Raw genomic sequence first — 14,685 nt, 5'->3', positions numbered from 1 at the left:
TATGTAAAGACAGAAATGACAGTCGAAGCAAAAACATTCACGAACAAATCTAATGGTGAAACATTCACAAAAGGCACTTATAATGGTATTGAAGTCTTACGTAGAGACAAGGATGGTTACATTAATGCAACAAAGATGGCAAGAGAAGCGGGAAGGTTAAACCATTTAAACAGATTTCTCAATAGTACTAAAATGCAGGAAATTATTGAGTTTTGGATGAACGAATACGGTGGAGCCAAAAGTGGCTCGACCTCAAAACAAGCATTTTATGAGCTTACAAAGGGTGTCATGAATGAATTCAAAGGTATTTACATACATCCTGACCTCGTTCATTTTGTTGCTGAATGGTGCTCTGTAAAGTATGCATTTTATGTCAAAGATATTATGGACTCCATAGACAAGAAAGTTCATGAGAAATTAGATGAAGAAGAACTTGAAGATACAGTAGAGAATGCTAAACCTTTGTTCGAACAAGAAGTTAGAAAAATGCGCGAAAAACAATTAGAACATGAACGTGAGATATGTTATGGTTATAGAGATTCTTCATACGAACTAGACCAATGGGAACAAGAAGATTTAAAGAGAGAATTTAGAGAATATGAACTCGCTAAGATAGCATTTGAAGCTGCAGAAAAGAAGTTAAAAGTTTGGGGTCGTTTTGTACAAAAATATTGTGAGTAAATGAACCATTTATTTTTATTGAATTCACCAAAAAATATATTATAGGTGAAGAGGTGAGATGTCACCTCTTTTTTCACCTGTTTTCTCACCCCAGTTTTTCACAAGCGTTTTACATGAATTGTACGATGTATATTTGAAATCCTAAACAATTTCGTAGCTTCTATTTCTTCTGTCAGTATGTCAAAAGTTTTAACAATGCCGAAAGTTTCTTTATATTTCTTCTTGACGTCAGATAGAAGGAAATCGTCAGCAGTTGGATAGTTTTTGTTCAGAAATGCTAACATGTCCATTTTATTTTCTGCTGGCTTTTCTGCTTCTTTCTTTAAGTCTGCATAGTCGTTTCGCATTCTTTCTATCTCTTTGACGGAGTAGTTATATTTCCTAATTGCTGCTTTACATTTAGAACATTGCGGATTCATTTTTGCGTTATATTCTGAAACCTTACCTGCTAAAACAACTAAGGCGTCAATGGTTTTCTTTAACTCAAAAGCAGTTGGTCTTATCTGTTCGTTCCATATTTTACCTCTTCTATCTTTATCTCTTATCTGCCATACACATTCAGCAACTAACGAAACAAAGTTATCGTAGGTCTTAAACTCCCCGGATTTATATATGTCAGAAACATTCTTATATACCATGTCGCAATCTTTGTCCATAACCTTATGGTTGCAATGAAATCCTAGAAACTCATAGTTTACCTTTCGAATGAACTTCTTTATTTCTACTGAGTCAGTTGGTTTCACTTCTATTTCATCGAATTCAGGAATAGTTAGTTTTTGATGCTGAATTTCAGGTAGTTTAGGTAAATGGTCAATAATGTCCTGCATTTCATAAAGATACTGTTCATTTGTTTCATCTTTCGCACTACAGTCTAAATTACTTGTTAAAAGTTCTTGCTTTATCTTCTGGATTTTTGTTTCGAAAGTATATGAAGAAGGAATGAAGCTTTTCATCTCTACTAACATAGATGTTGGATTCATGACTAACGAGTTTGGTGAAGTTGTTGTGGACAGAGTCCCGCCGTTCGCGGCTTGAATTGTTGTTGTGCCGATTGTTGAAATCATATCTTTACATACAAAATAAAAAAATAAATAAAAATAAAACTAACGTTATTTTTCTATCTTAAGGAAATTCATGAAAATTCAAGACCCTTTGGGTCTCGCCGCTTAGCGGCTGAGGGTGAGAAATTAGGTGAAAAAAGAGGTGACATCTCACCTCTTCACCTATAATATATTTTTGGTCATTTACACTCATTTACGAAGAAGTTATGACAAAGCATTTACGAAGAAGTTATGACAAAGTCACGAGGGTGAGAAAAGAGGTGAGAAAACAGGTGACATCTCACCTCTTCACCTAAATTATATTTTAGGTCAAAGCTTCCACGAGAGAAAAGATTCCTCATTCGCTAAGGATTCCAAAAATGAAAAAATCATTGATTTCGGCTGAGAAAAAACAGCAAAACCCTTCTTCCACGGGAACAAAGAAATAAAGAAGAAATAAAGTAAATTTTTTATTTATTCCCGTGGAAGATAGAGCACTTTTATGACACTTTTTATTCACGACAAACAAGACAAACAAAAGAAAATAAGAAAATACGGCGCTGTCGCGGTTCGAACCACAGACCCTGACCCCTCCATAACACCACCTTAGACCACTGTGCTACGTAGCCTGTCGACATAAGATTTTATAAATTGCATATTTGACGTAAATTTATTTCCATCTGGCTTCCCACTGCATAAGATATTCATACGTGTTTGTAAGACATTCATTAAACTTCTTTTCTATTGCATCTAATCTTGCGTTATTTTTTTCAATAACTTGTCTGTATTCTTCATCATCTCCAGCAGTGTTTGGGTCTTCACGTTTAAAATATTCATTGTTAACCAATTTTTTATCTACAAATTTTATTAGTGTTTGATTCACTTCGTTATGATAACGGTCATATTCTTTCAATACGTAAGTGAAGACAAAATGCGTCGTACCTTCAATCTTAAAGCTTAAAGAACTTTCAACACAGTTTTGAGGGTCTGTCAGTGCGTCAATGAGATAGTATTCGAAGTCAGTCAATAATCTTTTTAAAGTCATTTCATACAGGATAAAATTTAATGTTGTGAAGAAATAGTGTTTATCTCAGAAAAAATAAAGTTAGTTTTTATTTTATTTATTTTTTTATCCTGTATGTAAGAACAGTAATGTCAACATTAGAGAACACAACAACTGCTATCGTTCATGAAGCCATAAATGAAGAATACGAATACATACAATATAACAAACAATTGAGACTCATTCGTTCAGTCAAAGATGATATGTATCAAATGCAAAGTATAATGAACGCTCTTCGTTCTACAAAGCAAGCATATCATTGGTTTGAAAACCAACAGGCAAAAGAACTTTTAGAAGAATTTCCTCATATGATTGCTTCCCTCGGAAAACCGAGGGAAGAGATTCCGTACGAAAATCGCAAGAATTTGGCACCTGGTTTGAAAGGTTATTATGTTCATAGACTTTTAGTAAATGCTGTAGCAATGTGGGCTTCACCTCGTTATGCTTGTTATATTTTCATGATGTTAGATGAACTATATAAAGCAGAACGTGGAGAGATGGAAAAGAAACTTCAAGCAAAAGATGAAGTCATTGAATCCAAAGACAAAAGCATACAGAAAAGAATACCACGTTCAGTACCAAAAGGAAAGGAAAAGAGTTATAAGTATATGATTTATACTGAAGAGTTGGAGAAAGAAGAAGATAGAGATATGGTTATGTTGCATTTAGTCAGAAGAAACAACAAAAGCTTTTACGACCTTGCTAAAATATATAAATCTGACAGAAACTGGTTCTATCGTGAAAACTTACCGATTTCAATGACACCGAATGAGCAAATAAAAGAAATTGTCAAAAATACTCTTCCTCAAACACACTATGACATCAAAGGTTGCACAATACTTACCTTCAAAGAAGACTTAACATTACTGAAGGAAAAAATAACAGAATATTTCGATAACTTCAAAGAGGAAGAATGAAGTCACGACAACATTAACGAAGAAGTCACGACAACATTAACGAAGAGAGAATGAGGTGAAAAAACAGGTGATATCTCACCTCTTCACCAAAAAATATTTTTGGTTAAATAGCTTCAGGGTCAATTTCTTCAACCATTTCACTTCCTTCGTCAATGTCAATTGAAGCTTCTTCAACCTTTGGTAAGAACTTTTGTATAACATCTTTGTTCGTTATTGTCTTCAGAGATGAAGGATAATATTTCACAGATGTTTCACCCTTCTTATATTCTTTCTGTTCGGAAAGATTCATAGCAATACTGAAGAAGTCAATGTTGGAGTTCTTTATGACAGTATAGTGTGTATCTTTGACATTCACGAAGAAACCCTTTTGTTTCAAAACTACTGCTAACTCTTGTGAAGTATAACGTTTGCGGTCAATGACGATAGCTAATGGTCTGACATACTGACCAAACTTAGATTCTTTCACAAACTTCTTGTTAAAGATAACATTAACGTTTGAAGCATTATTGAACTCATTCTTGATGGCAGTAGCGAGAGCATTGTATGAAAAGAACTTGCAATCTTGCATGTGTTTCATTAAAATAAAAATATTAAATTATTTTGAAAAATAACTTAAAAAAAATCTAATCTAATTTTTTCAAAAAATATTTTTTTATTTCCTACTAAAGATGTATCGGAAGTTGTCTAAGTTAGAACACTCGGAAATAAAACAACTTCTTACAGAAGCTAATATAGATGTTGCAAAGCATTACGCAACAAACAAAAAAGCACTCGCTGACTTCATTAAAGACTATAATGGTGCAATAAGTTATGATAGAATTCATGAGTTCATAAAGCCGCAACGCGGCGAGGACGAAGTCCATGCAAGAGCATTTCCTTTAAATGACATTGCTATTGACTTATATCATAGACGTTCAGTACCTCATGAAGTAAGAAGAGAGATGTTTGACATAACAAATGCAAACGTTGGTGAAACAAGAAGAGCTGTACCTCATGAAGTAAGAAGAGAGATGTTTGACATAACAAATGCAAACGTTGGTGAAACACGAAAGAGAGATGACACACTGAAACAACAGAGAAGAGAGATGTTTAAAAGTGCTATAGAACAAGTTCGCAAAGCTAACGATGTCATTCGTTCCATTGACGACAAACCAAAAGAAGGTGAGAGATGGTTAAAGAAAGATGAAGAGAATAGGAAGAGAAATGTGAAGTCAGGCAATAGACTCATTGACTTTAACATCGAAGCTTTAGATGAACCAAACAGAGACTACTTACACAAACATTTCGGTAAGGTTTTCATGAGACTCTTAGAGAAAATTAAAATAAACTCGCAACAGAGATGGATGGTATGTTATAAACTTGGTGGAAAGTATGAATGTTCTACGTTAAACCTCAATAATATTGGAACATTACTACATCAGCTCTTGAAGGAGAACTTTATATCAGAGATAGAAGCAAATGCTGCAGGTATTGTTGAAATGCACTATGACTTCTTCTTGACAAACATAAAGAATCTTACCGAAATAAAGATGTATGATTTAACAGAATATGAAGGCTTAACGATGTCAGATGTAAAGAAAGGCAAACCAAAAAAGAGACCATATAGAGATGAAAGCACACTGACAAATGACCAGAAAGCCATTTTGGAAGCTCTTAAGCAAACAGGAAACCCAGCACTTATAGAAAGCTTTTGGAAAGATAATGGTGAAAAGAAGTTTTATAAGAAGAGAAGCGGTCAGTTCTGGAAGTATCTTTGCACATTACCTATAAATCTTGAACGCTACCAAATCTTCAATGAACTGAACAAAAGAACTGCAACACTTATGACAGAGGACAATTGTTTCGTTTATGCTTGCATTCAGGCTGGAGTAAATGAAGAAACTATTGACCACATGAGAGAAGTCATTCGTGTTAGAGACTTTCCTCAAAGTAAAGTACAAGAAATTTCCGCAACAGGTATAGCATTTAATGTTACCATTGGTTATTTCAATGACTCAAGACATAATGAAATAAAGAGATATATACCAAAAGAATGCGAAACTGTTAGAACTATTGACTTACTTCTTGTTGAAGACCACTACATGCTAAATGAAAGATTACCAATGACAACATACTTCATTCGAAACTATATAGAAATCTTGAAAGTGTGGTGGAATGAACATTGAGAAACAGATGAAGATTTATACAAAGAGAGAAGATAAATATGTAGTTCGTTATGATAGAACAACACCGCTATGGGATGTTATGAAAACATTGTGGGAGTGCAAATATTTCGAACCTATTTCTTATGGAGAACTTTTCACATATACTACTGACTTATATAAACAGAACCTTGCACCATTTAAAGATTTGACATATGCTCCAAAGTATTGTGTACAACTGAAGAAGAAAGCAGAGTCAAAAGAAGTAAATAAAGCTAAATGTAAATTCATTCCTGAGCACGTTTTCTTTGCTGACTTTGAGTGTAGCACAGATGGCTTTCATAAAGCTTTTAACATCTGTTATGACAGTGAAGATGGTTCAGTGAGTGAAAGCATTTGGGGTCAAAACTGTGCAACAGAATTTTTGGAAAGACTTCCTGACAAGAGTTTAATATATTTCACAACCTCAGTTATGACATAAACTTCATCTTAAGACACATGACAGAAGTGAAAGGAACTCCCATCATTAAAGGTTCACGAACAATGCAAATAACTGGTTTATATAAAGGACGGGCAATTATTATAAAAGACTCTTACAGTGTTATAAATAAGAAGCTTAAACTATTTCCTGCTATGTTTAACTTACAAACAGGACCGAAAGAAGTATTTCCATATAACTACTACAGCAGTGTTTTGTTAGCAAATGACAACAGAACTGGTGTCATTTCTGAAGCATGTAAGTTTATCCATGATGCAGATACATTATGAAAAACATAGATTCCATCAAAGGTTGCAGAATAGATGAAAACCACTTCGACTTAGAAAAATATAGCACGTTTTACTGCAAACAAGATGTAAGAATTTTAAGAGAAGGTTTTGTAAAGTTCCGCAATGACTTATTGAAAGAGTTTGATTTAAACGTTTATGACTACGTTAGTATTTGTTCTATTGCTAACAAATTGTTTGAGAACAGAGTATACTTCCCGAATGGAAATCTTTATGACCTCTCAAATAAACCAAGAGAATTTATTTCGAGATGCATTCAAGGTGGAAGATGTATGTTGTCAGATAACATGAAACAAAAGAGCAAAAAGAAACTCATTGCTGACTTCGACACTGTTTCATTATATCCTTCAGCTATAGCAAGACTTTATACTTTAGAAGGTATTCCAAAAGTATTGAAGGAAGAAATGTTAAGCACAGAGTATCTCATGAGACATTTATTCGATGATGACCAAAAGGAACCCATTGGTGAAAAGTTTATGTCTGGCTTCTTTGTTCTCATTAAGATAACAGAGATTGGTATACCCAGACACTTTCATTTAATAGTTTGCGACCCTGAACTAAATCCAGAACTTAACGTTCCAAGAAGTTCAAACACTTGCTGTCTCATGTATGTTGACCATATAACATTACAAGACCTCATAAAATATCAATGTGTCAAATGTGAAGTGTTGCAAGGATACTATTACGATGGAAACAGAGATATGAGAATAAGAGATGAAGTAAAGAAGTTGTTTGAGTTAAGGTTAAAGTATAAGAAAGAAGGAAACCCCTTACAAGAAATTATAAAACTCATTCTGAACAGCATTTATGGCAAAACTATTCTATCTCCTATTGAGTCAAAAATAACCATAGTAAATGACAAAGATGCTATAAGATATGCTATAAGAAATTACAACCATATAGTGAAGTTCGAAGGTTTGGATGGTTCAGATAAAACTATTTTCAAGCTAACGAAAAGCATTTGCAGACACTTTAACTTCTGTTCCACTTGGTGTTAATATTCTGTCTATGTCAAAACGTATTATGAATGAAGTATTCTGTACGCAGAGGACATGGGACTTCAAATCTTTACCAGGATACCGACAGTATGCACTTATATAATGAAGACATCCCAAAGCTTGCAGCAGAGTTTAAGAAGAGATACGGTAGAGAACTTATAGGAAAGAACCTTGGTCAATTTCATAGCGACTTTGCAGAAATAACACCTGGAAAACAAAGTTTAGCTTATAAAAGTATTTTCTGTGGAAAGAAGACCTACATAGACTTACCACTAACGATTTAAATGAATGCATTTCACTGCAGAATGAAAGGCGTGAAGCAAGATGTTATTGCTTTAACCGCTAATGAAATGTTTCCTGAAGCTATTACAATGCTATTACAATGAAGATAAGAACATTCACATACCTGTTGAACATATGACAAAGACTCTGAGTTCAGTTTAATGAAACTTTACAAAGCACTTTATGATGGTCAAGAGATTGCATTCGACTTATGTAAGTCATGTCAACCTTGCTTTGCTGAAAAGTTCAACTTTTCAATAACGACTAAAACAAGCTTTATTCGTAAGTTGAAGTTCTGAGTCATGGGCTTCGCCCTTGCGCTAGCGCTTATTTTTGTCAGCAATGAGGTCATGAATGAGTCATGGCTTCGCCCTTGCCGCTAGCGGCTTATTTTGTCAGCAATGAGGTCATTCGTGATAAAAATAAAGCTAGTGTAGATTTTACAATACTGCGATGGTAGAGTTTAAGAGTTGTGCTTCAATGTAGAGACAGTCCTTCCCATCTGGAGCAAGAACACTGACATTTATGGTCATGAGTGGAGAACATGTCTATCCAAAAACTCACGATTGAAGCCAGTTAATTTATAGTATTTAGGGTTAGGAAGTGAAGTTCTTGTATGACCAATGAACTCATTTTCAACGCCTTTGGCTATATTAGAGTAAAGTATTGCTTGCTTTCTATCCCAAATGCCAGGTGTTACAATCTTTGAAAATTCATTTTTCCTCGGAAGCATTGCATCATAATTGAAAACATTCTTGAAGTCTTCATTGGGTTCGGAGATTTGAAATCTTATACGTAATGGATTTTCTTTCTTTTTAGCGACTTCATTGAATGGTGAGAATACAATGAATTGACAGTCATGAGTTCCATCTTCATTTTCATTAAATTCATAATGAAAGTCTATAAGTTGTGGCGACTACCTTCTTCCTTCAGTTGTGCAAGAAACTCACGTAAAGGCTGTAAAGTTTGTACTTCAATGTTGAACTTTTTTCTCGAACATCTCATTAAATGAAATCATACATTGCAACAATGTTGTATCGTCTTTAAAGTATTGTATATGTGAATGTTTTGGGCGCTTAAAGACTGTTCGTCATTTTCTATCTCGACTTGAAGTATAAAGTCAACCTTTCTGAAAGCACGTGTTATATACATAGATGTTATGCCAATGTACTTCTCTTCATTTATGTTCACAATCCAGTCTGTTGGAAACTTAAACGTTACTCTGTTCCCCTTTATTTGACGTCAGGGTTTTCACTACTGAACGCAACAGATAAAGGTATTTGTCTATACATTTAGTTTGGATAAAAATAAACCATTTACTCTTTCTTTGCTTTCAGCTTCCTTTGCTTTTGTTCTTCCTTTGCTTTTGCTTCTTCTCTAGCTTTTTTCGCCAGCAAACGTGGGTTCTTCTGTCTTCCAGCAGCTAATGCAGCTAGTTGTTTTTCACTAAGTTTTCTCTTTGGTCTCTCTGGCTTTTGTTCTTGTTTTTGTTCCTTCAGTTCGGAAAAATTTGCTCGCGAATTTCTTTCTTCAATGCTTCAACATCTATGACCCCTTGGGTCTTGTCCGTAGGGCTTGTCTGAGTATTTGACTGCAGATAAAAAACAAAATTAAAACTTTAACCGATGTAAAATGAGCTTGTCAAAATCAGAGCGAGAGTCTATTATATTAAATGACGCAAGAGGAATACAACATCCTTTCTATTATGTAAGTCAGAGTAAAGATGGTAAAATATACGTAAGAAAAAAAAGGTTCCATTAGCGAATCAGAGAGCGACAACATTAAGGTGCATGGCAAGGTGAAGTCCACGAAGCCCATATAAAACCTTCTGTTCAAACTGAAAAGTCAATAGAACCAGAAGAAAAGAAGCCAGATGTACTTTCAATAACGAACCAAGAGCTTATTGCAAAGTTCGTGAATTTCATTGAAAAACAACCCGAGTCAAAGACCCCTGACCCGCCAGTGAAAGAAGTTGAGACAAAAGAGAATGTACAGTTCATTGAAAATGTCAAGAAACAACTTCCACCACGAATGCCAAGAAGAAGAGTGTGAGAATAATGAAGTAAATAGATATTTTATCTGAAGTAAATACATGCAGAACGAACAGTTAAACGAATTTACTCCAGCAGAGCATATTCATCAGATTCGCTCATATTTCGATATCATAGACAATGCAGTTCAAATTGGTGACACTAATAGAAAATATTCTGACGCAAAGATTCCATCACAACCTGGAACTGCTAAAGATAACACATGGGTAACATTCAATCTCTCACCTCCTGGTGAAAATATGTTGGACCTTTACAATACATTCATTACGTATAAAATGGAAGGTCAATTTATTGTAGATAAAGAAATTGGTTCAGGTTTCCAATAAAAACAAACCCACCAGGATTTTGGATTGGTTTCGATGACGCTTTCTATGCAGTTGCTGGATATCAAATCCTTGCAAATGGTCGTATCGTATATTCTCAAGACAAACGCAAGAGAAGAGCATATATAACTTCAAACTCACAAACTACCGAACAAATAAAGAAAGTAGATGTTTTCTCAAAGACTCGACATGAAGATGTATGGAGTCATTCGGGAACATGCAGAACAGGACAAATTGTTAGTGGTCCAATTACAGCAGGAAAATCATTTGATTTTAAGCTTCGTTTAAGAATTCCTGTTAGAAGATTCCTTCCATTAGAAGCTATTCGATTTATTCCAGCTTTTGCAGGAAACATTCAGCTTAAAGTAAAGTTCAGTAGCGACGCCTTACAATGCACATCTATATCTGTAAATGATATCATTGCTTTCAATCCAACTCTTAAAGTTGCATTTGCTTCAGATTCAAATCCACCGACAAATAAATTTGTTCCATGGAATGAACCATTCACTATGATAACGAAGGCAGTAGAAGCTAGTGGAACAGTTACTTACAACTGTAATCCAGCAACTATTTCGAACAAAGATGGATTTTAATGAATGTTTCATTCATCCAAAGTCATTCTCTTTAGACCCTAACATTTATACAGAACTTGTAGAACATTATACAAACGAGGCTTTATGTTTTCCTGTTAAAGTTATGGATTGGATTCCTATGGACGGTTCATTCTCAAAGAATACAGATAGTTCAAGTGCAACATTTACAGCAGCTTATACGCCTATTAATGTTAAAAGTATTTGGGCACTATTTAGAAAGAAAGACAACTATTATGTTAATTTTGAGAACCCTAAGTTTAAATATCTTCAGCTTTCCATGGGAGCTTATGGAAATATGCCTGCAGAACCTGAAAAATCATATGGACCTGTATTTTATGAAATGGTTGCGAACGCCTGTAATACAAACAATGATATGATAGGATTTAATGAAGATGTTATGAGGTCATTGGTGGATGATGGTAGTGTGGAACATAAATGGGATAGCTATGACAACACACATTTCTTATGTGGTTTTCCAACAGAAGTGGACTTTTGCTTCCAGCAAGGTCAAACATCTACTGCTCCAATAACATACAAATTGTCTGTTAAAGGACCTATTGAACTAGCAACTGAAAACGTACCAAAGCCACTTATTGGATTTATGAGGGATTGTTGCTTTGCAATACAAGTAAGACAGTCAGGCATACCAATAATAAGACTTGACGACTATAACTTAGCCACGGACGACAGTGAGGAATAAAGGATGAACGTTTATTTTTAAAGCTTATAAATGAGTTCTTCATCAAGCTCTCGTGAACCTTCACCATCTATGAAACAAACTTTACCAAACGATTATGGAGCACCTATTGAATATTTCTTACGAGCTGCACAATGGCAAAGAGCAGTCTCACCAAGGTTAGGTGTTCCACCAGCTCCTGTCAAAAATAGCATTTGGTCAAGTCCTTATATAAAATATGGTCTCCACTAGGTTTGCTAGCTACAGCAGGAGCAGTAATGATGTTGAAAAGAAATAAAGCAAATGTTATAAATAATACTGAAGTAGCTGAATTTGAACAAACTCCGACACCATCGCCAAAACCAACGTCAAAACCAACGCCTTCACAAACAACACCTTCAATGACTCCTGAACCTATGAAAGTACAAACTCTGTTCAAAAGTCAACTCCAAAACCGACTCCAACATTTAAACCAGAACCTACTCCTCAAATAAATCGTAAAACTCCTGCGTTTCCTTACTGAAAAAATAATGTTAGTTTTATTTTATTTGAACATTTTATTTAGAGTAAAATGACGACTAAAGTCACTGAAGCAATGAAACAAAAATTTTTGGTAGAATACATTAAATCAGGAGCGGTTCCAGAAGGTTTTACGTTCATACTATGAAGGATGGTAGAGTTCAGTTTAGAAAGATAAAGCAACCATTAGATAGAGAAGGTATATTAAGGAAGATTAAACTTCATGAGGACAACATTGCTGAACTTAGGAAGAAGTTAGAAGAGTTGGAGAAAGGAAGAGAGTTATAAAGCAATGAATTCATGAGGTGAAAAAAGAGGTGAAAAAAGAGGTGAGATTTCACCACTTCACCTAAATTTATTTTTGTGCTATGTTTTCATACGTGTGAGGGTGGTGATATCATTAATTTTAAGTTTATTTTATTATTTTACTGAAAATTTTTATTTGGATGTAAATGACAGAACAAAAGCAACTCATACAAATCGAAAAATATAACAAACATACATTTAAACATTTATTCTTCCTTCCTGAGCATAACATGTTCTTTCAAATACATCCGAGACCAGTTGACTTTTCATTGACTGTGTATAAAGATAGAAATAGTTATATCATTAAACCATATGATGACGAAGGTAAGTTATGTAAATTGTACGTTAAGAAGTTAGAGAAAGTTTATGGCTTCAAGTATGACTACAATAGGGTTAACACTGATGATGAAGATATTGAGGAAAATTTATGAGAACATTAGTGAAGTCGTTAGTGAGAACGATAGTGAGAACGTTTATTTTTACATTAGTGAGTTCGTTAGTGAAGTGGTTGGCGGCTTTGTAAATATTTAAGGTTAAGTTGGTGTTTGTGTTTGTGTTGTAAAATATACGTTAACGGTTTTGTAAATATTTAAGGTTATATTGGGTAAGGTGGAACGCAGTGCCACAGTACCCAAGATAACCATACTAACTACATATATGATACTCTGTTTTTCATCTTTGATAATCTGGAAACAATTAATACTGCTTTAAGAAGTGGAGATCTTCCACTATCCCTTTCCAGAGCTACACGTGAACAGTTACAATGGACACGTGATGGAATTCCTCCACTCTTTAAAGATGCTTTAATGATATTCAAGCCATTAAAGCAACTTCAATTATGGCTGGAATCCAACAAGTCCATGGGTGCTTATGCATTCCTGATGATACAACAGTGCCAAGGGATGAAAAAACCAGAATTTTCGAAAAAGTGACACCAACTATTAAAGTTATTTTATTACTAGATTTATTTACAAATTATAAGATAATATCATTAACAAAATATATTTTTAATATAAATAAAAAACTTTTTTATACAAAAAATTACAATCAATCGATAAATATTATAAAACATTTATTCCAAAAAGATTAAGTAATAGGTGGGATCCTGCATATAATATAATTTTATGTCATAAAGCTTACAAATTTTAGATGGACCACAGTGAGAATGTGAGTGGTTAATTTAAAGGTGGTCTGATAAAGATATCGAAGCTTACTCAACACAGCATGAAGCAGTTTCTAATACACAATCTTACTAGTGGTGTTTCGGTCGCCAGCGCTCTCATAGGGGTGCTGATTTCAAAAACCACTACTTCAAATTATTCAACAATACTCAATGCAGCATGAAGCAGCTACTACTGCTGTATCTTACTGGTAGCGTTTTGGTCGTTGGCTCTTGCACAGTCTCTCAGATTTTCAAAATTTTTTTTTCAACACTATCTTGTTTCGCTCTCAGAAAGCTATCCTACAAAGACATCGAAGCTTACTCAACACAGCATGAAGCAGTTTCTAATACACAATCTTACTAGTGGTGTTTCGGTCGCCAGCGCTCTCATAGGGGTGCTGATTTCAAAAACCACTACTTCAAATTATTCAACAATACTCAATGCAGCATGAAGCAGCTACTACTGCTGTATCTTACTGGTAGCGTTTTGGTCGTTGGCTCTTGCACAGTCTCTCAGATTTTCAAAATTTTTTTTTCAACACTATCTTGTTTCGCTCTCAGAAAGCTATCCTACAAAGACATCGAAGCTTACTCAACACAGCATGAAGCAGTTTCTAATACACAATCTTACTAGTGGTGTTTCGGTCGCCAGCGCTCTCATAGGGGTGCTGATTTCAAAAACCACTACTTCAAATTATTCAACAATACTCAATGCAGCATGAAGCAGCTACTACTGCTGTATCTTACTGGTAGCGTTTTGGTCGTTGGCTCTTGCACAGTCTCTCAGATTTTCAAAATTTTTTTTTCAACACTATCTTGTTTCGCTCTCAGAAAGCTATCCTACAAAGACATCGAAGCTTACTCAACACAGCATGAAGCAGTTTCTAATACACAATCTTACTAGTGGTGTTTCGGTCGCCAGCGCTCTCATAGGGGTGCTGATTTCAAAAACCACTACTTCAAATTATTCAACAATACTCAATGCAGCATGAAGCAGCTACTACTGCTGTATCTTACTGGTAGCGTTTTGGTCGTTGGCTCTTGCACAGTCTCTCAGATTTTCAAAATTTTTTTTTCAACACTATCTTGTTTCGCTCTCAGAAAGCTATCCTACAAAGACATCGAAGCTTACTCAACACAGCATGAA

At 34.7% G+C, this 14,685-nt stretch overlaps 6 protein-coding genes and 2 pseudogenes across 8 annotated transcripts, besides 1 other annotated feature; 6 read left to right on the top strand and 2 right to left on the bottom strand.

Moving 5' to 3' along the window:
* Positions 1 to 13,027: part of a mobile genetic element that runs on past the window's edge.
* On the top strand, positions 16 to 655 carry TVAGG3_0676630 (uncharacterized protein; the record flags this gene model as incomplete). The annotated part of the gene is made up of 1 exon (XM_051242588.1): positions 16 to 655. A coding segment is annotated over one exon (640 nt), but the record flags the coding sequence as incomplete, so codon positions are not given.
* Positions 780 to 1,337, bottom strand: TVAGG3_0676620 (organellar and viral DNA polymerase type B; the record flags this gene model as incomplete). Its single annotated transcript, XM_051242587.1, has 1 exon — positions 780 to 1,337. The coding sequence occupies one exon, from the start codon at positions 1,335 to 1,337 to the stop codon at positions 780 to 782; it is 558 nt and encodes a 185-aa protein (XP_051089174.1).
* On the top strand, positions 2,874 to 3,701 carry TVAGG3_0676610 (KilA, N-terminal/APSES-type HTH, DNA-binding family; the record flags this gene model as incomplete). The annotated part of the gene is made up of 1 exon (XM_051242586.1): positions 2,874 to 3,701. One exon carries the CDS (start codon positions 2,874 to 2,876, stop codon positions 3,699 to 3,701), a length of 828 nt encoding a protein of 275 aa, XP_051089173.1.
* Positions 3,805 to 3,990, bottom strand: TVAGG3_0676600 (uncharacterized protein; the record flags this gene model as incomplete). Its single annotated transcript, XM_051242585.1, has 1 exon — positions 3,805 to 3,990. The coding sequence occupies one exon, from the start codon at positions 3,988 to 3,990 to the stop codon at positions 3,805 to 3,807; it is 186 nt and encodes a 61-aa protein (XP_051089172.1).
* TVAGG3_0676590 (organellar and viral DNA polymerase type B) lies at positions 4,334 to 5,381 on the top strand (the record flags this gene model as incomplete). The annotated part of the gene is made up of 1 exon (XM_051242584.1): positions 4,334 to 5,381. A coding segment is annotated over one exon (1,048 nt), but the record flags the coding sequence as incomplete, so codon positions are not given.
* Positions 6,607 to 7,562, top strand: TVAGG3_0676580 (organellar and viral DNA polymerase type B; the record flags this gene model as incomplete). Its single annotated transcript, XM_051242583.1, has 1 exon — positions 6,607 to 7,562. A coding segment is annotated over one exon (956 nt), but the record flags the coding sequence as incomplete, so codon positions are not given.
* Positions 11,373 to 11,572, top strand: TVAGG3_0676570 (annotated as a pseudogene). The gene has a single exon. A coding segment is annotated over exon 1 (200 nt).
* Positions 11,606 to 12,074, top strand: TVAGG3_0676560 (annotated as a pseudogene). Its single transcript has one exon. A coding segment is annotated over exon 1 (469 nt).
* Positions 13,028 to 14,685: the final 1,658 nt, after the last annotated feature.

Source organism: Trichomonas vaginalis, chromosome III (assembly GCF_026262505.1).
Source record: "Trichomonas vaginalis G3 chromosome III, whole genome shotgun sequence".
Taxonomy (NCBI): domain Eukaryota; phylum Parabasalia; order Trichomonadida; family Trichomonadidae; genus Trichomonas; species Trichomonas vaginalis.
This window is presented reverse-complemented; position numbering and strand designations above follow the sequence as displayed.